The sequence below is a fragment of the Ailuropoda melanoleuca genome, chromosome 11 (genome assembly GCF_002007445.2).
Source record: "Ailuropoda melanoleuca isolate Jingjing chromosome 11, ASM200744v2, whole genome shotgun sequence".
NCBI lineage: Eukaryota > Metazoa > Chordata > Mammalia > Carnivora > Ursidae > Ailuropoda > Ailuropoda melanoleuca.
This window is the reverse complement of record NC_048228.1, coordinates 3,782,677-3,807,957: the sequence shown is the minus strand read 5'-3', so window position 1 is coordinate 3,807,957 and position 25,281 is coordinate 3,782,677. Positions and strand designations below refer to the sequence as shown.

General features: G+C 58.8%; 1 protein-coding gene across 1 annotated transcript in view; it reads left to right on the top strand.

The window, feature by feature from the left end:
• NPHP4 (nephrocystin 4) overlaps window positions 1–21,166 on the top strand; it is a 126,489-nt gene extending 105,323 nt beyond the window's left edge. Inside the window, exons 18-29 of the mRNA XM_034671121.1 lie at window positions 5,264–5,389; window positions 7,846–8,054; window positions 11,749–11,975; window positions 12,184–12,370; window positions 13,181–13,264; window positions 16,300–16,456; window positions 17,027–17,112; window positions 17,646–17,731; window positions 18,600–18,771; window positions 19,378–19,557; window positions 19,797–19,940; window positions 20,545–21,166. Of these exons, the coding sequence (XP_034527012.1) occupies window positions 5,264–5,389; window positions 7,846–8,054; window positions 11,749–11,975; window positions 12,184–12,370; window positions 13,181–13,264; window positions 16,300–16,456; window positions 17,027–17,112; window positions 17,646–17,731; window positions 18,600–18,771; window positions 19,378–19,557; window positions 19,797–19,940; window positions 20,545–20,685 (1,799 nt within the window). The 3' untranslated portion in view covers window positions 20,686–21,166. The remainder of the gene's footprint in view (window positions 1–5,263; window positions 5,390–7,845; window positions 8,055–11,748; window positions 11,976–12,183; window positions 12,371–13,180; window positions 13,265–16,299; window positions 16,457–17,026; window positions 17,113–17,645; window positions 17,732–18,599; window positions 18,772–19,377; window positions 19,558–19,796; window positions 19,941–20,544) is intronic.
• The last annotated feature ends 4,115 nt before the right edge of the window (window positions 21,167–25,281 follow it).

Below are 25,281 nucleotides of genomic sequence, written 5' to 3'. Positions count from 1 at the left end.
TTTATTTATTTATTTGACAGAGATAGAGACAGCCAGCGAGAGAGGGAACACAAGCAGGGGGAGTGGGAGAGGAAGAAGCAGGCTCATAGCAGAGGCCTGATGTGGGGCTCGATCCCATAACGCCGGGATCACGCCCTGAGCCAAAGGCAGACGCTTAACCGCTCTGCCACCCAGGCGCCCCCACATTTTGTTTCTTGGTGCTGTTTACGGAGCATCTCTGTGACAATCCTCAGATAAAATGATTGGCTCTAGGAGAGATTTTCATCTAGAATATCAGCCCACAGAACTACTCCATCACAGGAGAGGAAAGATAAATGTTCAACGTCCATTCAGCTTGGGGATAAGGGAACGGAGAAGCGCACTTCCTCAGAGCCCAGCACTCTGACCTTACATCTAATGGTGTTCGAGGGTCACTCCTCAGACACATTGAGCACAGACAGCCCTGATGTGCCTTCATCCACGTGCTGGCAGCCGGGTGTTGGGCTGGCTGTGGCTACAGTGGACTTGCCTGGATGTTCTGGAGGCTCCACTGAGGCCCTGACCGACAGGGAACGTGGGGCCGGCAAGCCTGCCTGTGCCCCCCACAGGGCAGGGGGCCAGAGTGAGCCCCTGTGGGGCCAGGGGACAAGCCCACTCAGTCTCCCTTGAGAAGACTATGGAAAGATTGGGGTTTTTCGGGGTGAAATGGAAAGCAGGACGAAACCAAGCCGTTTGAGGTTTTTGGAGCCGTGTCTGTTTAGATGAGACTCAAACCTCTCGCGTTTTATGGGAGAATTTTCCATTCCTCAAAGCCCAGGCTGACTTTAAAGCCTGGAGCCCCATGGGCCACATGTGCCCGTGTGGGCCGCCTGGAGGTGGGCGGGCTGGGGCGGCCACAGCAGGAGGAGTGCACACAGCTCATTAAGTCAGGTTGGAGGTTTCTGCCTGCTTGTTTACAATTGCAGGATCCGAGGCAGCCTGGAAAACAGACAATATGGAAACAGCAAAACTCAATTAGGTTCTGGAGAAAGAAATGAGCCGCATGTGAACAGCAGACGTCATTCAGAAGCTCCTACGAGTGAGGGAGCTGCAAGAGATGTTCTGCTTCTGAGATTGTGTTGGTTGTTTTTCTATTTATTCCCAGCCCACAAATGTGCAGTGACTCCGCGTTTTAAATCTTATCTTCAGAAGAAAGATTAGCTCCATTATATGTTATCTTAAATTGTCATTTTCATACTTTGCCTGCAAGAGAGCGATAGCGCGAGGGAGAGAGTCGAGACGCCCGCCCGAGAGGTGCGACGCGGAGGGGGGTTAACAAAGGACAAATGCACGCAGCACTCTGGTCTGTGCGGCCGCGCTGTGGTTTCCTCTGTAAATTTTGCATTTTTTGGAAAAAAAAAAAGTGTCATGGCTTTTATTTCTTTCTAAAACTGATTGTTCTGCCCCGGGCAGCAGGCAGGATGAGGCTGTGTGAGCTTCGGGGGACAGAAGCAGGGTCAGGCCAGCATCCCAGTGCCTGGCGTGGCGTCGCCTGGACGGCGCTCCGTGGCTCCGCATTCACAGGCTGTGTGGCCAGGCGTGAGGCTGTGGAACGAGGCACCCTCTCCGTGCCCAGGGAGGGGTGGTGCTCATGCCCGCAGCCTCTCGGCTCAGACGGGCTCCGTGATGGTCTTTGCAGCCTCATCCACAGGGTCTCTCCATGATGGTTCACCATGTGGTGGTCGTGAGAGCCGTGCTCATCCATCCCGGTGGTCCTGGTGGTGCGGTGTGACTGTGCTTCATCGGGGGTCTGTTGTCACTTGTGTCTGCAGCCTTACTGGGGGCCCCCTGGGGAAGGAGGGTTGCCCCGACCCCTGGCTTTGTGTTCTCAGGGTTGAAGGAGAAGCGGGTGGTGTGGACAGAGGGCCTGGGTTTGGGGTCGGACATGGTGACGTGCTCTGCTCCCGCCATGGAAAGAGGGCAGTTGCAAACCGCGTCAGGAGCCCTATCTGGAGGGCGTTTCCGCTCCCACGGCAAATGTGTGGGTCCCCAGCTTAACCCAGGTGTCACCGAAGGGAAAGAAAGCCCACAGTGGTTTGAGATCTCAGGCTGTGCCCTGAGGACATGAGCACCTTTGCTGTGTCCGTCCCTGAGTGAGCAGGCGTATGTTCCGCTGATCTAGTTTATTGTCCCAGCTTCCAAACAAACCGCTGCTCTGAGTGCAGATACTGTCAGAGGAAACGGTGATGCTCAGGGACCGCCTGGTCTGTCCAGAGGTGACCGCATGGTCCTGCCGGTCCCGCATGCTGCGGTGACAGTCGTGATTCCCGAGAGCCCGGACTCTAAGGCCGCTGGCCGCGCACCCCTGCAAGCTGTCTGCACCAGAGCCTGACCCGCAGCCGTTGCCCTGGCTTCTGTGCGTCCCCCCAATGGAGCTCTTACCAGGCTGAATGTAGGCTGCGCGCACTTCAGCTAGACGCGGGTGAAGGCCTCCCTGCCTGTGCTTCAGGGACGGCCACGGAGGGTTCCCAGATTCCCTCAGGGGTGGCGTGAATCCGTTGTGCCCGACAGGGAGCAGAGGTAGCATGTGCCCACTGCCAGGTGACCAATGGAACAGGCCCTCAGGGCGGAATGGAGAGCTTGCCAGACCGTCTGCCCGCACTGGGAAGAAACAGCGCTGAGAGCCAGGAGCCCAGATTGACTCTGAGCTCGGGGCAGGAACTGAGCGCACGTGGGCTGGATGGCGCTTTGTCCCCTCTCACATGGAGAGCAGGGTGGTACCAGGGGAGTGAGTGTCAGTGCCAGGACCTGGGCTGTGGCACCTGCTGGCTGTCCCCTCCCTGCCTGTCCGCTTGTTTGCTTGTCTGTCCCTCTCTGGGCCTGGGGGCTTCTTGGGGACACAGCTGGTTCTTCCTTGTTGTGCTGTTCGCCCAGCAGCGGCCACCATGGCCTGGCATGATGCAAGGTCCATGAATGGCTGAATGAGCGAGTGTGAGAGCCTGTCTTGTCTCCAGGTCTGTTCCTCTTGGACTTGGGCTGACAAAGCAGACCCTGAGGCATGAGCAGCTGATCCCACCAAAGGGGTGTTCATACCAGGTTCCATTCTTGGGGACGAGCTTCACGACTTTGGGACTCTGGGCTGTGTTGGGGATGAACCGACCCCAGGGAGATGAGAAGACTGTGTTTGGCAGAGGACTCAGCAGCCCATCCACCCGCAGGGGGAGAGCAGAGAAGCAGCTGTGGCTGGGTGTCAGGCAGACCCCTGTGAAGAAGTGTTCTGTGCTTCCCAGCAGAGCAGAGACCGAGAACAGTTGGGACTCCAGAAGCTTGTTCTCAAGATGCAGGGCCAGAGGGGGGGACGGGAGGGGCAAATGTGGTGTCTGCCTGGAGGTCTGAGTCTGAAGGTGGATGTGTGCACTGCACAAACAGAGCCGACGTTGGGGTAGGGACAGAACAGCAGGATGACTGGGCCTGGCACCGAAGTTCCCCCAGGAAGAGACCCCAGGTAGGACTGTCACTGGCCTTGGTGGCCAGGCAGGCGAGAAACCCATGGTGATGTGGCATGCTCCCAGCTGGCAGAACCTGGGCTCCGGAGCCGGTTTCTCGACCCCGTGCTTCACCAGGCCTGGAGTGTGGTGCTGTGTCAGGGAAGGCTCTCGACAGTGAGCTCCACGCCTGTCCCGTGTGGTGGTCTCTCTGACCGGGCGTGTGGAAGACCGCCAATGCTCCAGTGCTTGCTGGGGCTGCTGGCTGAGCTGTGGACACTTTGAGCAGCAGGGCAGAGAACCAGAAGCAGCTCTTATCACAGGAAGGCTGGGGGAGGGCCAGCCTGATGTGATTCTCAGAAAACACTCGAGACGACCAGAGGAGTTTGAAAACGATGAGAATGGAATTCCCCGGGGGGAGGACTCTGCTCACCTGTGCGTCGCCAGCCTTTAAACCACGCGAAGTAAATCACTTCTTGATTTGGCTGGAGGTGGTTTCAGTCTGTCTGTCATTTTCGAATTGAGCATTTTTCCCCACACCCATTGGGGCCTTAGTCCTTGCTAGTCTCCTGAGGGATGGTCTGCTGCCACACCCGTGTCTTCGGGGTCTCCACCTGCTATTCCCTGGGGTCTCCACCTGCTAGTCCCTGGGGTCTCCAGCTGCTATTCCCTGGGGTCTGCAGGGACAGCCCCCGTTGGCAGCAGGGCAGAGACCACGTGACCTCCCTGGCGGGACAGGCAGTCCCTTCCCGACCGCAGCTCAGAACCAGTCGAGAGGGAGACGTTTCTGTCAGGCAGCTGGAGATGAAAATGTCACCTTGGTCACCGCTGCCGGTGACCAGCTCACCGCTGTGGTCAGGGGTGTGCTCCTGCACCCGCTCTGTCCTGCAGGGAGGGCGGAGCTTAGCAGGGAAGCCACCCTGTTCTCTCCTGGGGCAGAGTGGAGGTGGGGAGGGGTGATGCAGAGAGCTGGGAAACAGGCACCTGGGGGAAGGGGTACCTCTTAACAGCTCCCAGGATGCCCCATGCCTGCAGGTGTTCAACACCATCCTCCTGGAATCGGGGAAGCCCACAGTGCAAGCATTTGTGTTTGGAACTTGGGGGTTCATTTTGGAACCCGACTTCATCAGCTGTACCCTGCCTCCCCTGAGGTGGGAGTCACGTCCGCGCAGAGTGGTCGCCGGTTCCGAGGGTAGGATTCTGTCCTCCCAGGAGAAGCATTTCTGTAGACAAACACTTCTTCGCCCCTGGGCCTTGCACGCGTTGGCCGGTTAGCTGGGGCTGCTTGCCGTTCAGCCGGGGCAGGGGTGTGGTGTGCTCTGCCTCTGGCTCGCGCCCGGCCCTCTGAAGCTGCGTGCTGCTTCTCTCCAAGGCTTCTGTGTGGAAACAGCTCCAGAAGATTCCAGCTTGCCGAGGCTCTTTTACGTTCAAGTGTGTTTAAAGTCAGCCGCTTGCGGACGTGCACAGAGGCCTCCCCTGAGTAGGGGGTGTGGGAAGGTGTGAGCCGTCCCACGGAGCGGGGCTGCCAGGGCCTCTCCGGAGATCGAGAAGTGAGACTGTGTGAGCGGGCGCCCTGAGCACCCAGAGTTTTAACCCCGTGGGAGAGCAGACGCTGCTGCCCGCATGCGAGAGGACACGCCTGCCTGTCCGCTCTCGACGGCCAAGCAGATTCAGAACCCACAGTGCGGTTTTGGGGTGTTAGCAGGCCAGGGGGCATGGACGGGCCCTTTGAAACCCAGAACTCCCTACGGGAGATATTGATGTGTCTTTTCACACTCCTTTTGGTGTTGATACCTTCTGCTGGGATGTTTTTTATTTAGGTCACGTGTGTGAGCAGACAGTGAGAAATTCCAGCTCGTTGCCACCTTCCAGGTCACGGGTCATCTCGAATGATGGAGCCGGCCACTTCAAGGGAGGCAGTCTCCTCGCGCGCGGGGGTCTGAGACGTGAGTGAGGAGCGGGCTCGGGCGAGTGGGTCGTGTGCGGGGGTGATCGGCGTGGGGGTAGGGTGGAGCGAGAGGCGGAAGGCTACGTGTATGTGCGTGTGCGCGCAGGTACACGTGTGATCTGGGGGCGGGAGCGGAGGCCGTCGTGTCCAGGTCAGCGCCCTGCCTCAGTGGACCCTTGGGCTGTGCCAGGTCAGCGCGTGCGCCACACCCAGCGTGCTCTAGCACGGGCTCCGTGGAAGCCAGCTGGTTAGCTGCCCATCTGCAGGGGAGCAGGAAATGAAGAAGAGGTCAGGATGAACAAAGACTGGATTTTAAAAACTGATTTGAAGTCCCCACATTGGGGAGAGGAGGAACAAACCAGTCGTGGAGCTTGGGAGGCAGAGGCCTGCGCTTGGGAGAAGGTTGTTCACAGCAGGGGGCGTCTGAAGTTTTCTGTCCCCTTAAATCATCCACAGGTCTGCATGCAAAGTACCTGTTGGTGGGATGAAGAGCAGGGTGTGCCCTTTGGGTGGTGTCCCCCCATGTTGCAGACCATCTGGCCTGGATCTGCAGCTGCCCGGAGCTTCCTGTGTTGACTGTCCTCGGATACTGTTGTCCTTGAACCTGTGCCCAGGGAGGGAGGCCCTGTGCTGTGGCTGGTGAGAGCCTCAAGGCCTCCAGGACCCCATGTTCCCTGAAACTCTAGCCCAGAATTTGTGGGGGCTCGAATGTTCTCCTGGGAGAGGGCCCCAGAGGTTCTGATGCTTAGAGGGGTCCAGGGTCCAAGATCCCAGCAGGCTGAGAGTCTGTTCTCCCCTTTAGTGTTGAAGAAACCAAGATAGTGGAGGTCAGGTGGCTTGGCCAGTTGTGTGTAAAGGGTGGTGAACTTGGGTGAGAATCTGGAATTCCCACTTTGGGGCCAGTGCTTCTCCATCCCTGGCTGGTCCAAGAACACCCCAACAAGGTGGGGTGAAAGCCCCACCGTGGGGCCCAGGATGTCAGGGGCTCTGCCAGGCTGTGTGGGGATCTGTAACTTATGAGAGTTTGTTGAGTGAATGGAGAGTGTCTGGAGCCCTTGGTCCCCCTCTTCCTGTTTGATCAAAGACAGAGGATGGGGCGTTCTGTCAGAGAGCCCTTCTTCCCCCCTGGGCAAAGGCATGGCAAGTAGGAAGTGTACAGAGTTTTAGAAAGTGCTTCCAGGCTCTGAGCAGTGCTGGAATTTCATTTTTGGTTTCTTTGGACCTGGGTGATGCAGTCTGACACACGAGCTCATTGGTTAGCCCCCAGCCTCGCTTGTCTCCTTTCCCCGGGACGGTGGGCCTCGGGCCACTCAAAGCCGACCTAGGTGGGGTGGTGTACCCACTATGCCTGCACCTGAGACGTGGAAGGACGGTTTTGGGATGCCCTCTTACTTGTCTAAATCGACTCGTGGCATCTGAAAAGCAATGAACAGCTTTAAAATGGTGGTGAGGAACCTGAAAATAGCCCTTGTTACGGGTAATGGAAGAGGTGGGCGAGGCAGGGGAGAGATTGCTTTACCACCACATGGAGTCGGAGGCTGGAGATGCGGTGACGGTGACGGCGTGCGACCCGGCCGGCTGATTCAGCAGGCGCTCATTTCCCGTGGGTGCCGCGGATGCCTGAGGCTCAGGAAGGGCCCAGTCCTAGGTTGGGGTGCTCCTTCTCTTCTGCCCGCCTGCGCCAGCGTGAGTCCTGGTCTGGGAATCTCGTGTGTCAGCTTGTGACCTTCGTGTGCCGTGTGTGTCTTTGTCACCTGAAGAAAATGTGGCTTCTCTGCCTGCTGGTGCCTGGCCTGCTTCAGCCCCAGTTTGTCTGCTCACGTGGTTTCCTTGTATGTCCAGGGTTTGAGCAGAGTCCCCCAGAGGAGTCGGTTCCCTGGGGGCTGGGCTGTCTAGAGGCAGCTGGGTGCAGTCATGGGCATGAGCTCGGGAGCCAGAGTGGTCTGAGCCCCCGCCACAACCCAAGCTGGGGCTTCAGGCCAAGTGGGCAGCTCATCAGAGCCCCTGATTCCTGATCTGCGCACACAGGTGGGTCTGAGGACATGGTGGGACAGGGTCCTGAGATCTCAGAGTGGTCCCCACATCAGGAGGCTCTTGCTGGTGGGGTTGCATCCTGGATGAGGGTATCAGCAGCCCTTGAAAGTCCAGAGAGCACCAGCTTCTAGAACACTGATCTTTATTTTCCTCTGGAAAGTCACCTAATGGTGTATTAATTTGTCTCTAAGGACCAAGATCAGCATTCCTTTATTTGAAAGGCTTGTAAAGGGGGGACATTGTGGAGACCAGCTTATAGGATTACCATCTTTATCAATATCTTAGAAGGTACAGGAAAGGGCAAGGTGCCTGCTGAGCTCCCTCCCTGGGTGAGGTGGCTGGAAGCTTGTTGCTGGCTCTGTTTAAATAATGTAAATTCTACACTTTAATCTCTTGCTTCCTCTTTGAACCTTCCAGCAGTAAAAAATGTGGTCCAAGCACAGAAGCTGGTTGACGTGGACTGTGAGCTGGCTGCCATGCTGTTCACGCACACGCAGCACGGGAGCAAGGGGCCCCAGGGCGCCGGCCGCGAGGGGGACGCTATCCGCAGGCGCAAGCTGGAGCGGATGAGGTCCGTGCGCCTTCAGGAGTCCGGAGGAGAGCTCAGCTGCTGGGGGGCCAGCATGTTGGTGAGGGCGTCATCCACCTCCCACTGTCCCTGGATGTCCCCATGCGGGGGACTTGGTCGTTGTGAATGAAAGCAGCCTTGTCCTCTGTTTTCTTTTCTCCCACATGGCTCTCTCTCTCCTTCCCAAATCCTACCTGTGGAACGTAGGGGAGACGGACCTCCCAGCCACCAAGGGAGGTTTTCAAGTCAGTTACCTGGAGAGTTTTTATGAAAGCTGATTCTTGGGCCCCACCCCTGGAGATCCTGTGTCCAGCTGGGACACACATGCGGGTCCATAACCTGGGCTGTTAAGAAAGCTCCAGAGGGGATTCTGAGGGTCCCCTAGGTTTGGGGTCAGAGCTGTGAATGGGTCATCAGTGCAAATCAAGTAATCATTCTGACCAGAAAAATTTCATTTTTGTCTAAAAATCTAGATAAGACCCTACCATATTTTGCAGCATAGGCCTAGGAGGAGAGAGTGGTTGTACTTGACGGGTTTATGGAAGACCATCAAGGCCCCACAGGGGCCTTGAGAAAGATCTTCAAGGATCACCCTTTACATTAAGGCAGGCAGGTATCTGAATAGACCTCCCTTCACGGCCCTTCATGCTCACAGCAGCTGGGGAACATTCCTACCCTCAGGTGTGGGGTGTAACAAGAGAGACGGAAACAGGCCAGCGAGCAAGACTGTGGAGTCTAACGGGAGAGAAGAGGTCCAGGAGAGGGCCTGGTGGGGCTGGTGGGCTCGGGGAAGCTGGCAGGGCTGGGGTCCGGAGGTGCCTCCTCCCCACGGCAGCTGCTGAGGCTGGGGGCCCAGAGCTGGCGGCCCGGCAGCACCGTGGCTGTGTCAGCTGCCCCCCGGGCTCACCCGCGGCTCCGCCTCGTTGGGCGGTGGGCCCGGCGCACGGCAGGTCCTCAGTGAGGTGCTGCCGGTGCCCGTGCTGGTGTCCCGTTCTCACCTTCGTGTTGGTGGCTTTCCTCCTGTTTGATGTGTGCTGGTAGAGATTGGCAGCTCAGAGCCCCGTTCTGAGTACAGCAGTGAATTTGGAAGTACCTGGATTTCTGAAAACAAGGAAATGTTCCGCTAAATTCTCATGATTTTCCTGGGTCAGCAAGCTGGAGAACTGAAGGTGGAAGTGACTTGTTTCATCGAGTAGGCAGTGGGTTCTCCCCCATGGAGAGTTCTCACAGCCTCTCTGACGAGAGCCGGAAGTGAAGCGGTGCTCGGGGCCAAGGTGCTGCGCCCCTGGCTGGTGGTCGGTGCCGGATGCACTCACGCGGTCAGCTGGTCTCGGGCCCCGGGGGGCTGTGCCTCGGGAGGCAGAGCGCAGCGCTGTGCAGGCTTGCTTCCCCGGCCGTCGTCACGGGCCTGAGGGATGCTGATGGTCTGGGGCTTCTCGGGGAGGTGGTGGAGCACAGAGTGGGGCCAGATGCCCGCATTGGTGTCCCCACTGTTGCTTGGGACAGTCCCAGCGTCGTATGAGGGTGGCTCAGCTTCCGTGTCTGGCGCCTGGCACGGCGGCCCGTCCCATCTGCTGTTGGGCGGCGTCAGCCGCTGTCTGCAGGCGGAGCCCCGGCCACAGGAGGGCCGTGCGCTGGGCACCTTCTCCATGGAGCCCCAGCCTGGGGAGAAGGGCTGGCAGGCTGTCCTCTCCCGTGGGGCGTCCTCTGAGGCTGCAGTGACAAAGCCTAGAGCACACAGGTCTGTGCGGCAGCGGGGTCCCCAGGGCCCTTGGCCTGGACTGCAGACCAGCCATTCCGTGTTTGAGCAGGCGCCCCAGCATTCTGGGCCTGGTACTGACCAGGCAGGCCCCTGGGACTGGCCCCCCACCTCTGCCCTCTGCCCACCCCCTGCAGCCCCCAGACTGTCCCTCACAGTAGCAGTTTGGCAGCAGTAATGCCGTTTCATGTTGTCATTCCGTGCAGGGGCCACAGAAGAGAGAGCTTTATTTCCAGAAATCCCGGCAAAAGGCTCACTAGTCTCTCGGGTGCTCTGGTTGGGTACTGTGCCCATCCTTGACCTAGTCACTGGGCTCTGCTGCCTGTGGGGACCCAAGGGCTCCATAAGTGTCCTCACCCTTCATCTGCCTGACTTTCGAATCGATTGAGAGATCAGACAGGAGTATGTAGAGAGAGACTGAAGTGTCACCTCGGTTACTGATGACTCTAGTGACCGGTGAAGCAATTCCTGGAGACGTGGCTTCTGGCTGTAGTCAGGGTGCTTGTGACACAGTCTGGAGCTAACATCAGACCCGAGCCCCCTGGGTGAGGCCATACGACTGTAGGCCGCTGACCCCACCGCTGGTAGGAGCAGTGCGAGCACCTGATGTGGTGTCCAGGCCTGTCGATCCCAAAAGGAAGAGTTGAGGGAGGGTAGGGCTATGCCTGCCTGGTTCATATTCCAGAACTTTCTATCAGAGAAGTCACCCCATGTCCTGTGGGGTGGAGGGAGGCCAGGGATGCCAGGTATGGAAGGACACAGGACAGGCAAGGAGAGTCCCTCCTCACAAGCCCCAGGGTCATGCTGACTCTGCTTGTGACTTTTCACCATCTGGTCTGCGGTAAACTGGGGAGTGGCTGTCGCCATGCCCTGCCCCCGGCCTCTCCCCTAGAACCTGTGGTGGGTCGTCCACTGGCGGGTGGTCCACTGGTGGGCAGTATACGTTTTGTCCTGCGACTTGGGGGTGGGTCAGCATAGTGCACTGTCTGTGTGTTATCTCAGCCTAAATTACGTCTGGCCATGCCATCCCACACTCCACGAAGCAGCTCTAATCATCTAGGTCTGTGTAGGGAGGTCTCATATATGAGCATGACCACGCTCCTGTTCTCAGATCCCCAGGGAGAAATTAAAGGCTCAGCTTCAACCCCCATGTGAGGGGAAGGCCAGCGTTTTGGATGTTGGAAAGTCAATATCCAAAGTAATTTAAGTCAGAAATGAAATTTGGTCCTTACTTCTTGACTTGAAGTCCAAAGGCATTCAAACCACCTCTGCCTTCTGATGTCTGGGCCTCCCCAGTGTTCAGAGGTTCTCAGCACGTGGCCTGGCTGATTCCCCAGCACGGAGGAGGGTTGGGGGGGGTCCCCTTCTAGGTCTTAGATCTCGCAGGGAAGTCGCTGTGGACCTCACTCTTTAGTATGAGTCACACAAGAAGCATAAGCCTCTGGACTACGCCGTGTTGGCCAAGCCCCGTGAGGGCATCGAGGAAGGAGGCGGATGAAGGATTGTGGCTGAGCCCCAGGGAGGCAGCCCACCCGCTGTGTAGACTCTGGCTTGGCTCAGGTCAGTTAGGCCCCTGCTCGCAGACAGGGCTCCTGCTGCCACGCTGGGACCTGGCCAGTGAGCCCATCACCAGTTTAGCAGCTTTGAGGCCCTTTTCTCCTCTTTTGTTAGAAGCCTCTGCTTCTAATTCCCCGTTGTGCCCAGTTTCCAGCCTCGAGGCCTGGGGAGAGTGGGGAGCATGCAGGGCAGACCCCGCCTCCTACAGGGGAGACCTCCGCAGGGCAGAGAGAAGCCAAGAGTGCCTTGTAGACCCATTCTCTGTCCTCTGGACCTGGGGGTGGGCCAGTCCCATCCAACTCAGGTGCCTGAGGAAGAGGTGGTAGTGATTCCAGAAGAAATTTGGTATTCTGGTGGGAGTGGGGGAGGGGGCGGACCAGCCCTTGAGAAGGAGAGCACGGCCAGGACTGGGGCCTGGTTTGACACCTGTGTCCCGCAGGCTCAGCAGAGCGTCCACGCGCAGCACGCCCGCGACCTGCAGGTCATCGCGGCCTATCGGGAGCGCACGAAGGCGGAGAGCATCGCCAGTGCGCTGAGCCTGGCCATCACCACCGAGCACACGATCCACGTCACACTGGGCACTGCCGAGTTCTTCGAGTTTGCCCTTAGGAACCCCCACAACACGCAGCACACGGTGACCATCGAGGTGGACAGTCCCGAGCTCAGGTGGGAGAGAGCGGTGGGCCCGCCGGGGTTACCTGGGGTGACTCCGGGTTCTCCCTGAAATGGAAGCTAAGCTGCCCTCGACCGTCAAGGGTCCTGCCGATCCCGGCTTTTGCCCACAGTCCCGGGTGCCCGCTCGGAGTGGGCGGGCAGGGGACTCACCAGGAGGAGCGTTTTTGCCTCAGAGCCCCGTGTGTCCCCTGCCTTCTAGCATCATCCAGGACAGTCGGGAGTGGAAGTACTTCAAAGACGCAGCCAAGCTGCACACGCCGGTGGAAGAGGACATGTTCTATTTGCGGGGCAGCCTCGCCCCGCAGATCTTCCTGCGCCCGCGGGAGACCGCCCACATCCCCTTCAGATACCAGACCTTCTCTGGGGGGCCGCCGGCCCTGGCGCAGGTGCGGAGGCCATTCTTCCAATGCCAAATGGGCTTGTCAGGCACATGGGAAAATCCACTTGGCAAAATAATGGTGGGGCGCGCCCACGTGTCCCCCCATACTGCTCAGACCACTCAGCCTTCAGGTGGTTGCCTGCTCCGCCAGCCCCTACGCGGGCAGGCGCACGGTGCGCCTCGCGCAAGGCCGGCCTGTCCCCTCTGAGTGCTCTTTCCTTGTCGGGCACAGAACCTCTCCCTTGCCGCAGAAGAGCTGATGGGTGGAACCTTGCCAGCAGTTTGTGTTCTCTAGTTCGTGCTCTGGTTCAGAGGCCTTCTCGGCAGGGCGTGCGGGCTTGGAGGTTTCCAGTGATGGGTGTGACTGGTGGGCTGGGGCTGCGAGGGGGCCGGGCATGCCTTTCATCCTGTTTACTGAGCTCTTGGGGTCGCTTCTGTAGGATAGTGGGTCTCACTTAAGGGGGCTCGAGGAACTCTCAGAGGCTCCCAGAATCCTGTGCAGGCTCTTTGGAGGCACTCTGGGGCAAGAGGTCATAAGGACAGTGAAGACGTCAGGACTTTGGCTTCAGGCAGAGCTGGGTTTCATGTCGGGTGGGCCTTCACAGTTCTGGCAGCCCCTGCTCCCTCTTTGGGGCAGTGAGGCTGGTTCATGACAGTGACCGTGCACACGGTTATTGTGAGAGCAGGTGAGACGATGCATGGGAGCCCTCGGCCCTGGTGGCAGCTGTTCCTACAGGGAGAAGTCCTGCAGGTAGAAGGGCCCATTACCCTCAGACTCCCATCTCGTGACCTGCTGGTGCCGGCTGGTTTCTCATAGGCCTCTGCTGAGCTGAGATCTGAGAAGGGCACGGACGCCGGGTCGCCCCAGAAGTCTAGTGCAATGCCCACTAAGCATGCCAAGGTAAGGGGGCAGGGCACCTCCTCGAAGATAGTTCGGGGTCTTGCAGCGAGAGCCAGGTATCCTCTGAGTGGACCTGGCGAAGTGTTCATGACTTCTCTTGTTACGCAGGCCTCTGGGGCCTGGCCCTCTGCCCTTCATTGTACCTCCTGCGGGCCGGGGGTGGCAGTGGGGGAGCAGGGCCTGTGGAGGGGGACTTTTCCTGTCCGGCAGGACAGTGACTGCTTTGGGCAGTGCTGGTACGGCCTCTGCGTGGGTGTCTGGCATGGAAGCCTCTCCCTGGCCACTTGCCACCTTGCAGACCTCGGTGCTCTGTGTGCCTTTCCCATGGCCCTGGGAGCACAGCTGTCCCAGCACGCGGCCACCACACACGGGGGTTAGACTGGCCCCTGACCCTCCCCCACAGCATCCCCACGTCCCAGAGGATCAGTGTGGGGGGTGTGGGGTTACTTCTGGGAATCCTCATTACTGCTGGAAGGGAAGGCGTGTTTGCACACACCAGCAGCCTGCCTCTAGGATGTCCTGAAAGGGAGCTCAGGACGCTTGTGTTTAGGACTTTCTGAAGCTTTTTTTTGGGCAGACAAATGCCTTTTTGACATAGTTTGAAAGTAAAAACAGAAGCAACAAGACCTTACCCTGAGAAGAGATTATTTTAGTGAGTCCCAGATGAGAAGCCGGCACCCGGTGGCAGACCTATGTTCCTGCCTTGCTGTGGTGGCCGCTTGCCCGCGGCCCTGTCACCAGTGGAAGTTGCTTTGTTTTGCTGAATGTGGAGGCACCACTTTGCCTTGTTTAAGGCCATGTCAGCTCATTATGTAGGGCTATCGATGCAATCTAAGGCTAGTACATGGATTTGGAGTTTGAAGGCAAACCCCAGAAATCTTACGGGCTCACCCACAATCCCCTCAGCATGTGTCCCTAGCAGATAAGGACTTTCAGCCTCGCTATGTGGCCATCACTGCCCCCGATCAGCAGCAGACCCTCCAAGTCTCCTGGTGTCCACCTGTGCTTACTTGTCTTCTCAAGTGTGGTTTGGGTGAGTCCGGGCCCATTGACCCCAGTGCCCCGTGTCCGCTGTCCACCTCAGATTCACTGCCCACACACATCTTCTGGGTGGGAAATGGGGGACATTCAGCTTTTTTCATTCTTCCTGTACTTGTTAGCTGGGATTCTGCTGTAAGCAAGAATTTCCCCACCAGCAGTTTGGTTGCCCTGAAATATACTTTAAACCAGAAAGTCAGGATAAATGTTGGATTCTTTCATTTTATTTATCAGTTTTCAGAGTAATGAATTGCATCCTACCAACGTCCAGAGGCGGTCAGTTTTTTTGGAGTCTCATTGTGACCGCCCATTTGTACGTTTGCTGCTTCTCGTTTGTGGCAGGCGTCGGGCGCAGGAACTGCCTGCTGTCTGGCACCACCATCCCTTTCGAAGCACTGTTAACTAGGCTAACTACTCACGTGTTAACCAGGTCTCTGGAAGGGTAAAACCAGAACTCCAAGCTTTTAAGGAGGTAGAAATGGCCAAAAGTGGCTATCTGCCCCCTCCCACCCCCTTGTGCTAGGGAACAGAGGGCTGAAGCTGGAAATGCTAAGACTCAGTTGTGCAGAGTGGGTGGTAAGCCTGAGACCCCTGAGACCGCCTAGCGTTGCTGGGGCTGCCGGGTGGAAAATCGCAGCCTGGATCTGAGCCCCACTGTGAGAGGAACTGCTGCTGCTGGGCAAGGACGGGCGTCCGGGTGAGGCTGACCAGAGGGTTCCTTTTGTCCCGGGCCTGGCTGTCCCCCGTGCTTCCGGGCGCGGCCAGGGGAGCAGAACTGTGGGCTGTGGGGCCAGAGCAGGGAGGGAGAGGTGGGGTGGGTGGGGCAGAGATGGGTCTGTAGCAGCCGCAGCCCCTAGATGCACATGCGGTCTCCGTGGTGCAGTGTGGCCGGAGCGTCAGGGCACGGATGACGGGGTGGCGAGTGTGCTTGTGGGAGCTTCTCTCCCAGCCGAGTGAGCGCACGCGAGACGGGGAGACATTCAGGTGAAGCTCCGAACCCGCACAGCCAAGATCCGAAGATGGGAAACCAGCCAAGAAAAGCCAGGACGGGGCCCACAGAGGCTTCCTTGGGCAGGGCTGGCAGGGTACCCAGAGCTCAGCAGTGTGGACGGTGGGTCCATCCCAAGCAGAGGTGCGGGCTCATGGTGGCTGTCCTGTTAGGATCTATGACTTAGACAGAGTTTTACCTATGTAGCTTGTTATATACGTACATCTAAGAGATTTCACAATAAACGTGTCTTCCCGGGTTCTCTGTTGATGTGGGAAGGTTGCCTTGGGTGTCGGGCTGCACACCTGCCCTCATTCAGCGATCTGGACAGCTCAGGGCCAGACGGAGTTGGGGAATAAAGATACCTACTCTTTCTTTCTTTTTTTTCTTTTTTAAAGATTTGTGTATTTATCTTTTGAGAGAGAGAGAGCGAGCGAGCACATGTGCGTGCAGGGGCTGGAGGGGCAGAGAGAGACTCCCTGAGCCGAAACCAAGAGTTGGGTGCTTCACCGACTGGGCCACCCAGGCACACGAGCCACTTTTTTTAAAAAAGGAAGTTTGTGTTTCCAGCCTTTTTGGTTGAAGCACAGCCTCCTTTTACCGTCTGGAATCTAACTGCTTGTGCTCCTTACCGCCCACGAGGACCTGGTGAGGTTAACGTCCGACCCTCGGAGCAGCTTCCCTGCACGCACGCGGCAGGCGTGTTGGACGATGGGACAGTGGCTGGAGGAGGGTTTGATGTTGGGTTCGCAAACCTTTTAACTGGCATCTGAGGTGTGGGCCCTACTTAGGAGAACTGGCAGTAGCCGCCGCCCCACGTGCGGTCCCTGTGCCGGGTGCCGTCCCCGCGGTGTGTCCGCTGCTGCAGACTCCGTGCCCGTTTCTCACAGTGCGTGTCCCTCCCGCCTCATGGGGCCGAGCGGGGCCTGTGGAGGCCAGCGCGGCACACACAGCTCTCCACCAGCCCGCGTGCCGGTGCTGACGCGGGCGCCGTCTGCCCTCCCGGCAGGTCCTGTTCCGGGGGAGCGGCGGCAAACCCCTCGCCGTGCTCTGCCTCACCGTGGAGACCCAGCCCCACGTGGTGGACCAGGTCTTCCGCTTCTACCAGCCGGAGCTCACCTTCCTGAAGAAGGCCATCCGCCTGCCTCCCTGGCACACGCTCCCAGGCACGTCCCGTCCGTCCCCGCGGCTGGCCTTTTGCAGGTTCAACGGACGGGAAGAGGTGTCTCCCTGAGGGTGACAAGTGGCATCGTCATGTTATCCCATGATGCTCTTACTCCAACCTGTGACCCGCCTGTAAAATCTGCCACTTGCCTGTATCGTTTGAAATGGTGACCTTCTCACGTCCTGTGAGATGACAGGGTGCGCCCTCGGCTGGCCGATTCCGCCTCCTAAAGCCCAGGGCCCGAGGGCTGTGCCTGGAGCACACTCATGCCTTCTGCTCAGTCACTTGTCTGGTTCTGGTCTGGTGCCGTTGGGGCACAGCAGCGTCTTCTGTGTCTGGCACCTTACTCCATAGTCCCCCGTTGCCTTCGGATAAGTCCCCGGGGACGCGCTTACAGTGGGAGTGCCAGTGCCAGTGCCTGTGCGGACCGGACTGGGGTAGGCTGGCATCACCCATCTCCCAGCAGGCGTCTGTTGAATACCTGTGACGGGCCAGGCTGGCCCCAGACAGTGACATCACACGGCCCAGGCCTGTCCAGAAAAGACATTTGTTCTGATATTCCTTGCCCCAGGTGCTCCCGTGGGAAGACCTGGTGAGGAACCCCTGGTCCATGTCCGCTGTAGCGACCCCAACGTCATCTGTGAGACCCAGAATGTGGTGAGTTCTGCCGAGCCCATCCCAGCAAGCCCCCCCGTCCTCTGAGCCCCCTGACCTCCTGAAGCTTCTTCGTTGTAGGTTTTCAGTTAAGTGGTGTCTTTCTAAGGTGCTACCAGGCTATTTTGACATCCCTGTGGGAGCTTTATGCATGAGTTTTCATCTTTTCTGCTAGCAGATCAGTCCTTTGATTATCTGAATTTAAATGAAAAAAAAAAAGGCATGAAGCAAAGTGAATAAAGTGAGTGGTAATTAAGCTACTTATTAATTGCCATTGTGTAAAGGATAAGGGCAATAACTGTGTTATGACTGGTTAGGAAACTGGATAAAATCTCCTGCAGAATATAATTATTGAACTCAATATGAAATCAAGAAGTTAATGATTTTCTTGTTTGCAGTGAAAAAACAACAGTGAATTCTGACTAATACCGAAACTTAAACACCTGTCGGGAGGGAGGGAGCCTGGTTCGGGCCCAGGGGCTGGGCTGGGGGCGGGGAGGGCAGGCGGTGTTCTCAGGGCACCTCATGTCCGCCAGGGCCCCGGGGAACCACGGGACGTGTTCCTGAAGGTGGCTAGCGGTCCAAGCCCGGAGAGCAAAGACTTCTTTGTCACTGTTTACGCGTAAGCCCGTGGACCCGAACCCCGGAGGTCTGGAGGGGTGGGCGGGGGTGGGAAGCAACTGCAGCATTGGAAGGGCCTTTGGCCATGGGAGGGGAGACTCCAGGGCTGGCAGGGTCCTCGCAATGGGCACCCTCTGATCAGAGCAGCACCTGCGGCCTGAGGGACGCACGGAGAGCCCACCGAGGAGAGAAACTCGAGGTGGAGTGTGTCCCAGGGCGGGGGAGGTGGAAGGTGCTGGTCGTTACCCTTCCGTGCCTGAGACGGTGCTCACGTTGCCTTCTTGCTTCTCCCACTCGGTTGAAATGACCCTGTTCCTTTACCTTTTCCTTGGAAGTCTCCTGTTTCAGTCCCCTGAGGGAGGATCTTTAAAAACTTGGCCAGGCTAGGGGCTTTTGGATCGGACATCTGAGAATGGGGCCAGGGATGGCTGCGCTCAGTGTCTGTCTCGGGGTGTGTGGATAAGCCCGAGGGGCAGGGTTACTGAGCCCCAGTCACAGGAAAGGGTCAGTCGGTATCCTCCTGCAGCACCAGGCAGCTGGGACGAGGCCCGAGAGCCCCAGCCTGGGTCACCTCCAAGCCCACATACTCTTGTGTGTCCTGCTTTCCACGGGCTTCACCCTACACCACCTGGTTTGGGATTGTTGCGTTTCTGGCAGAAGCCCACGTTGTCGTTCACACAGGGTGTCGTGGTGCAAAGTCAAAGTGGGCCTTCAAAGTGGGAAGGTGGCTGGGGAGGGGGGCAGCTGGGCTCCACCCTGTCTCCTTGGCCATGTCCTCCTGGCCACCTTCTCGGCCCATTCCTGGCTTCTCTGTCACGGTTGAAGCTGCTGTCCTCACCAACGCTGATAATGGCTGCTGTCCTGCGCAGGGATCGCTGGCTGGCGACACCTGTCCAGATATGGCAGGTCCACCTCCACTCCTTGCAGCGTGTGGATGTCTCTTGTGTCACGGGCCAGCGGACCCGCCTGTCCCTTGTCCTTCGGGGGACACAGACGGTTAGGAGAGTTCAGGCTTTCACCTCACACCCCCAGGAACTGAAGGTGGGTCACCGGGTGTTCTCTGGCCTCTCCCCATCCTCGCTCCACCCTGGGGATGGACGGTGTGGGGACTGGCTACAGCCAGCGTGGGTCCTGAGGACAGGCTCACGGCTCCTTCAAGACTCTTGGCAGCGTCTTCATTCAAATTGCCTTTTATTGGATGTGCCATCATGGGATGAGTGACATATAAACCCCGAAGACCAATTTTTAGAATTATTGGAAGGCAAATATTAATAGCAGCTCTGGAATTAATTTCATCACAACTGTGCGTCTGGATAATGAGGGCAATGCAGACCCCTTGCCAGGGTTTCGAGCTGGGAGCTCACTGAGATCTCCCTCTGCTGAGGCAGCTCTGGTGCTCAGGGGACGGTGCCACGGGGGCGGGAGGGGCGTTTGTCCGCACGGGTAGCGATGCCGGCCGTGATGCGCTGTGACCCTGACGGCGTGGCTGGGTCTGGTTTCAGGTCTGACATTGTCACTCGGGCCCCTTCTTGCCTCATGCAGGCCACGTGGGCCCCCCTCCCCCCAGAATAGCTGGGATTCTCTCTGTGCCCTGGGCTGCAGGTGTTCGGGACTGTGTCCTGACCCGCTTCTCTTCTGTTCTTAAAGACGGACCCCAAGGGTGTGTTCGTGCTGCCGCCGCACGGGGTACAGGATCTGCATGTCGCCGTGAGGCCCCGTAGGGCAGGGAGCCGGTTCATCCACCTTAACCTGGTCGACGTGGACTACCACCAGCTGGTGGCCTCGTGGCTCGTGTGCCTCTCTTGCCGCCCACCTGTCATTTCCAAGGTCTGGAGGGTCGCGCGTGGTGTGGGTGGTCTGTCACCTGATTGTCACCTGGTCCTGTGACCTGGTCTCAGGTGGGAGTTTCCTTGCCTGTAGCCTGTGGCCTGGGGGTAGGGGTGTGGGTTGCTTCTGTGTGGTGAGCCCCCTCGGCGGGGGTCTGTCCTGTTTGGGGAGATGCCCTAAGTCGGGCCGCACGCGCAGAGCAGGCTCAGGAAGGGCGACGGCTGCCCCTGCCCACGCAGGCTTTCGAGATCACGCTGGCCGCGGGGGAAGGCAGAGGCGCCAACAAGCGGATCACCTACACCAACCCCTACCCCTCCCAGAGGACCTACCACCTGCACAGCGACCACCCTGACCTGCTGCAGTTCAGGGAGGACTCCTTCCAGGTGCGGGCGCTGCGCGGGGCGTGGAGGGCTGCCTGTGGGGGGCTGCGTCTCCCGGGAGCCCTGAGGCCTGAGGGGTCGGCACCGCATGTAGGAACCGTTCCGTCTAATCCTGGGTGGTCTTGAGAGAGCCCGGGGAAGGAGCAGTGCCGCTCTGAACCGGGGAAGGTACTGGATGTGGGGGGGTGGGCACCCCTCTTTGAGCCCTTCTGCCTCTGCTCCTGGGGCCCCCGCATCTAGGCACCGTGGCAGGGGCTCGGGTGGCCAGCTCGCCCTGCGGGTGGCCAGCGGTTTTATCCGTAAGCGCCCTGTAAATCAGCCTTTTCTGTGCTCTGAGTGTTTTGAAGAAAGTACAGCAGATCAGTCTGTCAGTGGAGGGTGCTGCTTGAGTTGCGAAGCATCCCTGGGGCGTGGGAAGAGCGGCCGTGTCCAGGAACACGGGGGAATTACTTCAGAAGACCGGGTGTCTGGAGTCCTGCCTGCATCAGCCACTGGGGTCTGGGGCCTCCCCCTCGCCGCCTCCGTCAGCCTGGGTTTGCACGCATAGAACCTGCCGGAGTAGAGAGCAGTGGCCGGGGTAGGGCTAGGATTGGATGCTTGCTTCCAGGTCGGGGGAGGGGAGACCTACACCATCGGCCTGCGGTTTGCACCTCGTCGGAGCGCCGGGGAGGAGGAGATCCTGATTTACATCAATGACCACGAGGACAAAAACGAGGAAGCGTTCTGCGTGAAGGTCATCTACCGGTAAAGGGGCGGCTGGAGGTGGTCCCCTTCCCGCCGCGGCGCAGGGACGAACTCGTGTGCGCTGGCTCCGTGGACCCCCTCCTCGCCTCAGTGACCTGCCCGGGCCACTGGTGAGCGCAGCCGAGGGTGGAGAGGCCGCCGTGCTCCTGACTGGCTCTCATGCCCGTGTCCAGGAGGCTGCTGCGGGCGCGAGCCGTGAGCCGAGCCCCGCGGGCGTCCTCGGGGGAGGGCTCGGCGCCGGGAAGCACGGGCGCCTTTCTCTCTGCTGCGCTCGGGCAGGTGTCACGGTCTGTGACGCGTTGATTTGCTTTTTAGCAAAATATATTTTATGAATCATCTTAAGTGATAAAATTATGTTTTCTTACTGGATTTTGTACAAAAATTATTTGCTATGCTATGTTTTGTATTGGTATTCTTTCGTATCTTTTTTAAAGTTATGTATGAAATACTAAACTTTTACCTGTTTTCTCTATTGATGGTTTTCTTGAGTGTTTTCTGTTGTTTTCACCCTCGTCAGACGCTCTGACCTCACCAGGCATAAGCACGGTTTTGCCTTGAGGACAGCATGGCTGAGGGACAGTGGGGTGGCCTGGGGCGTCTGGCCTCCCGGAGAGTCGGCATGGGCCTGAGGGAGCTGAGGTGCCCGACCTCTGCCTCTGTTGGTCTTGGCTCCCGTCTGATTCTGCGCCCTGCTTCCCCAGTAGGGACCCCTGTAATTACATTGGGCCCACCTGGAAAATTCGGGGCAACCGCTTCATCTCAAGACCCTTACCTTAATCCCACCTGCATAAGTCCCCTTTTGCACTTTGGGTTACTCAGTCACAACTTCCAGGGATTAGGATGGAGACCCCACGGGCAGGGGACCCTTTTCTGTCTACCAGAAACCCATCGGCCAAAAGCCGGTCACATGGCTGCACTTAGCTCCAGCGGGTCTGGGAACTGCCCTCCTTTTGGGTGTCATGTTCAGGCAACCGGGGTCGTGACTACCAAGCAGGTGGGAGCAGGTTTTGGGGGATGTTCACAGCCTGGAAGCACTCTTGGAGATGGAGGGACGGGCTGGAGGGTGGAGTGTGGCTGAGAGACAGAACACCGTGTGGTTTTATAGCGAAAGCTTTACCTTCCGTTCATGGCAAACGTGGATAAGAAGGAACCAGGGGAGCCTGAGCCCTGACGAGTGGCAAGCCGGGCTATTCCTAAGTTTGGGGTGATGAGAAGGCAGCAGAGTGGTGGCCAGCCATCCAAGTGCGCAGGTGAGCGGCCAAGGCCGCCGCGGGATGGAGCCCATTGGGCTGGGTCTCTGGCACCACGAACCGGGGAGGCTTCCTGCGGTGAGGAGCAAGCCCAGGGCACGAAGGCTCTCAGAGACGACGGAGCAGGCCCCGGAGAGATGGTCACCGAGGCAGCCCCGCAGCCAGATGCCACGTAGGTGAGAGGCAGGACATCCGCTGCCCCCCCGATTTCGACCTCGGCCCTGGGAGTGGGGTTAAAGAGCACGTCTGTGCTGCAGCCGACCTCTGCCTGGGCACGGGTCCCGAGCCCCGCGCCAGGGGTGGGCACCACAGGGCAGCGTGGAGGACGGATTCGGGGAGAGTTCTTCGGGTGTATTTATGGGTCTTTTTACCGTGTGACAGCGTACCAAAGTTCATCTTTGTTGTTGTTTGGCTGCCCCTGCCTGGTGTTTTCTAAGTTTGCACGCCCGTCGCAGGGCGAGAGTTCAGCTCGGCCACACCCTGTGCCAGTCCAAGCACGTGTAGCCAGAGCCAGGGAACTGGCCGCCGGCCTGCAGGGAGACCGCCGGGCCCTGGTGTGCAGCGTCGCCTGCCGAGCTCCACGTGGGAAGCTGTGGTGGGGTTGCAAAGGCTTGTCACTCCCCGCCACCATGTGGGCGGTCCACTGCGCCACGCTCGCCCGCCGAGGTGTGGGGAGGAGACGGCCTGCTCCGTCGGCCTTGCTCCGTTAGTCTTCTGCGGCTTCTGCGAGGCTGCGTGGTTCTGGTTAAGTGTCTTGAGACTCGTTCCTGCCCCGGACAGTAGGGAGGTGTGCAGGCCGAGTGCTCGGGCTTTATCCTGCGAGATGGCTTGAATGTTTATGGACGGGCTGATGAAGCTGTAATGTTCCTTTTCTCTCCGCTCTCTCCCTGGGGAGGGTGATTGGGACCGCTTTCTCCTCCTCTCGTAGAAAACTTCAGCCAGACGCACGGGCTGTAGGATCAACGGCTGGCCAGACACAGGGTCTCTGCCAGGGGTGGGTGACAGAGGACTGTGGCCACGGGACAATCAGGTGAGAGAGAGGAGTCGGGGGTCCCTTTCCAGGGCCTGCTGGGCTTAGGGCAGTGGCTGGTGGGAGGTTGGGAGCCCCCGTGCTACGGAAGCAGCCCAGCTCTGCAATCCGGGACTGCACGTTGCAGGTCCCATGGCCATGCGGAGACAGGGAGGGCAGGAGGAGAGGGTGTCCGAGGGCAGACACATGGGGGGCTATCTGGGGGGGAAGGGTGGCTTCCCTGGGGGCAGCCGATGCTGTGGGTGACAGAAGCAGGCTGGCTTCTCAAGAGAGCAGAGGTGGAGGTCGTCTTTCTGTTGTGCTCCTGGAAGGTCTGCACAGCCCGTGAAACACGGGCGTGTTCTGTGCCCCTTACGGAGACGAACCCTCCCTGAAGCCCCTTCGCTCCCTGCTGTTTGGCTCCTGGCGGAAGGTCAGGATGTTGGGTCTGTCTTCCTGGTGGCCAGGGGCCAGGACTTAGGTTCCCTGCTTTCTGTGGCTGGCGTCACGGTCTGGGATGGGCCGAGCAGAGAACGCCGCTGACTTTGCTCTCCCACCTGATGTGTCGTCGAGCCCTGGCCAGGAGATGCTCTCTGAGGAGTGATGACTGTGTGTGCTCGCTGTCCTGGCCGAGACAGGGTGGGGGGAGGGGAGTGGGGAGGGAACGCCCATAGGGAAGGGGACAAGGGACCCTTTCACCTCCATCTCCTCCTACTTCCGGATTCTCCCAAGAGCCGGGAGGTTACAAGGCTGCCTCTTTTCTTAGGGAGGCAGATCCATCATGAGGTCCTTTTATCCTTGTACGATGGTGGGGCCACAGGACCATCCTTATCCGGTGTCTAGGCTGTAAGACAAAGACTGAAATGGGTCATTTGCAGCCCTTTGGTGCTGGATGCCCAGGTAGGGGGCTGTGGAAACCTGCGAAGCGTGCCGTCACGCCACAGCAGTGTCCCCAGCGCTGGGTGCACGCCTCTGCACAGCCGTGACCCTACTGTGTGGAGGCGGGAGTGGTGGTGCTGGCCCATGGGGGGCTTGTTCACTGGAGCCCCGGTGGTCGGGCACAGCAGGAAGCAGTGGCAGGGCCTTCAGCAGGACAGATGCCATCAGCCAGCGCAGCTGTGCTCATTCACTTATTCGTCACTCCCTCAATCATTCCTTCATTCACACAGTCTTTCATTCAACATGGACTTGCGGGTGCCCCTCTAGGTGGGGCAGGGGGGATGCGGTGCCACGAGACAGACACAGTCCCTGCCCCAGGCCAGGACCCGGCCTCCTTTTGGGGCCCGGACAATAAAAAATGGCACATCCTCCAGGGTCAGGCAGTGATAGTCTGCGAGGGGGAAAGGCAGCGTAAGGCACGAAGAGGGGATTTTCTATTTTAGAAAGGAGGTTGAGGCCTCCCCGAGGTGAGGCCGAGCAGAGCATGGATGAAATTGAGTAGCCAGGAGTGGAGGGTCTGGACCAGCTCACAGGGGCCCTTGGGCTGCGGGGAGGAGCTTGGGCTTGGTTCTTGGGGTCATGAGGGGCGGATGGGGCTGGGGTGGACAGGCGCTCTGCCCCGGGACCAGCACCTGGTGCCAAATTAGTAAACCGCTCTAACCCAGTGGCCTGGCCCAATGCCCACTCAAGGGCGGGGGCTGTCTGCGTGAACACGCCGTCCACGGCCTCGGCGCCTGCAGGGCTGGGGACGCTGGGCTCGGCTGGCAAGGAGGGGGCATCTGTACTTTGTTACATCCCAAGAGCAGGTTGTCTACACACAGACGTTCTTTTCCTCTTCTCTTCCCCTTCGTGGCTCCCTCCAAACCCCCTGCCCCGTGGGACTGTGGCCTCTGGTCACTGTCCTGGGTACAGGTAAGGATTTGGGGCCCCTCTGGGGAATGAGAATTGGGTGCAAGTTGGGACTTGTGGTTTTCAAACCTTGACGCCATTGTGAGACTTTTCCTCCCTCTTTTCCTTTCTTCGTCTATTCGCACAAAGCACAGAGATTTCTCTTGTGATAGATTTCCAGTGTCAAATAAAGGTCAGGCCTGTGACCTCGATCTGGCCACTCAGGCTCTTCTGCTGGGGCCCAGAACCCAGGTCAGCTTCACGGTTCGCTCTGAGCTGTGAAAGGTGGCCCTTCTCCCCTCCATGAGCCCCAAAGCATTCTGAGCCAGTGCCCGGGACTAGAACCAGCCTTCGGATTTCCGGTCGCCGGTCCCAGGGTCCAGCTGGCGCCGACAGCAGCCGGGGGATTTCCATGGGAAAGCTGGCCCGCCTCAGGATCCCCGGATAAGGACGGCTGCTTTCTGCCTGCACAAAGCCACACCAGCTTTCAACGGGAACCTTATCATTTCCATCA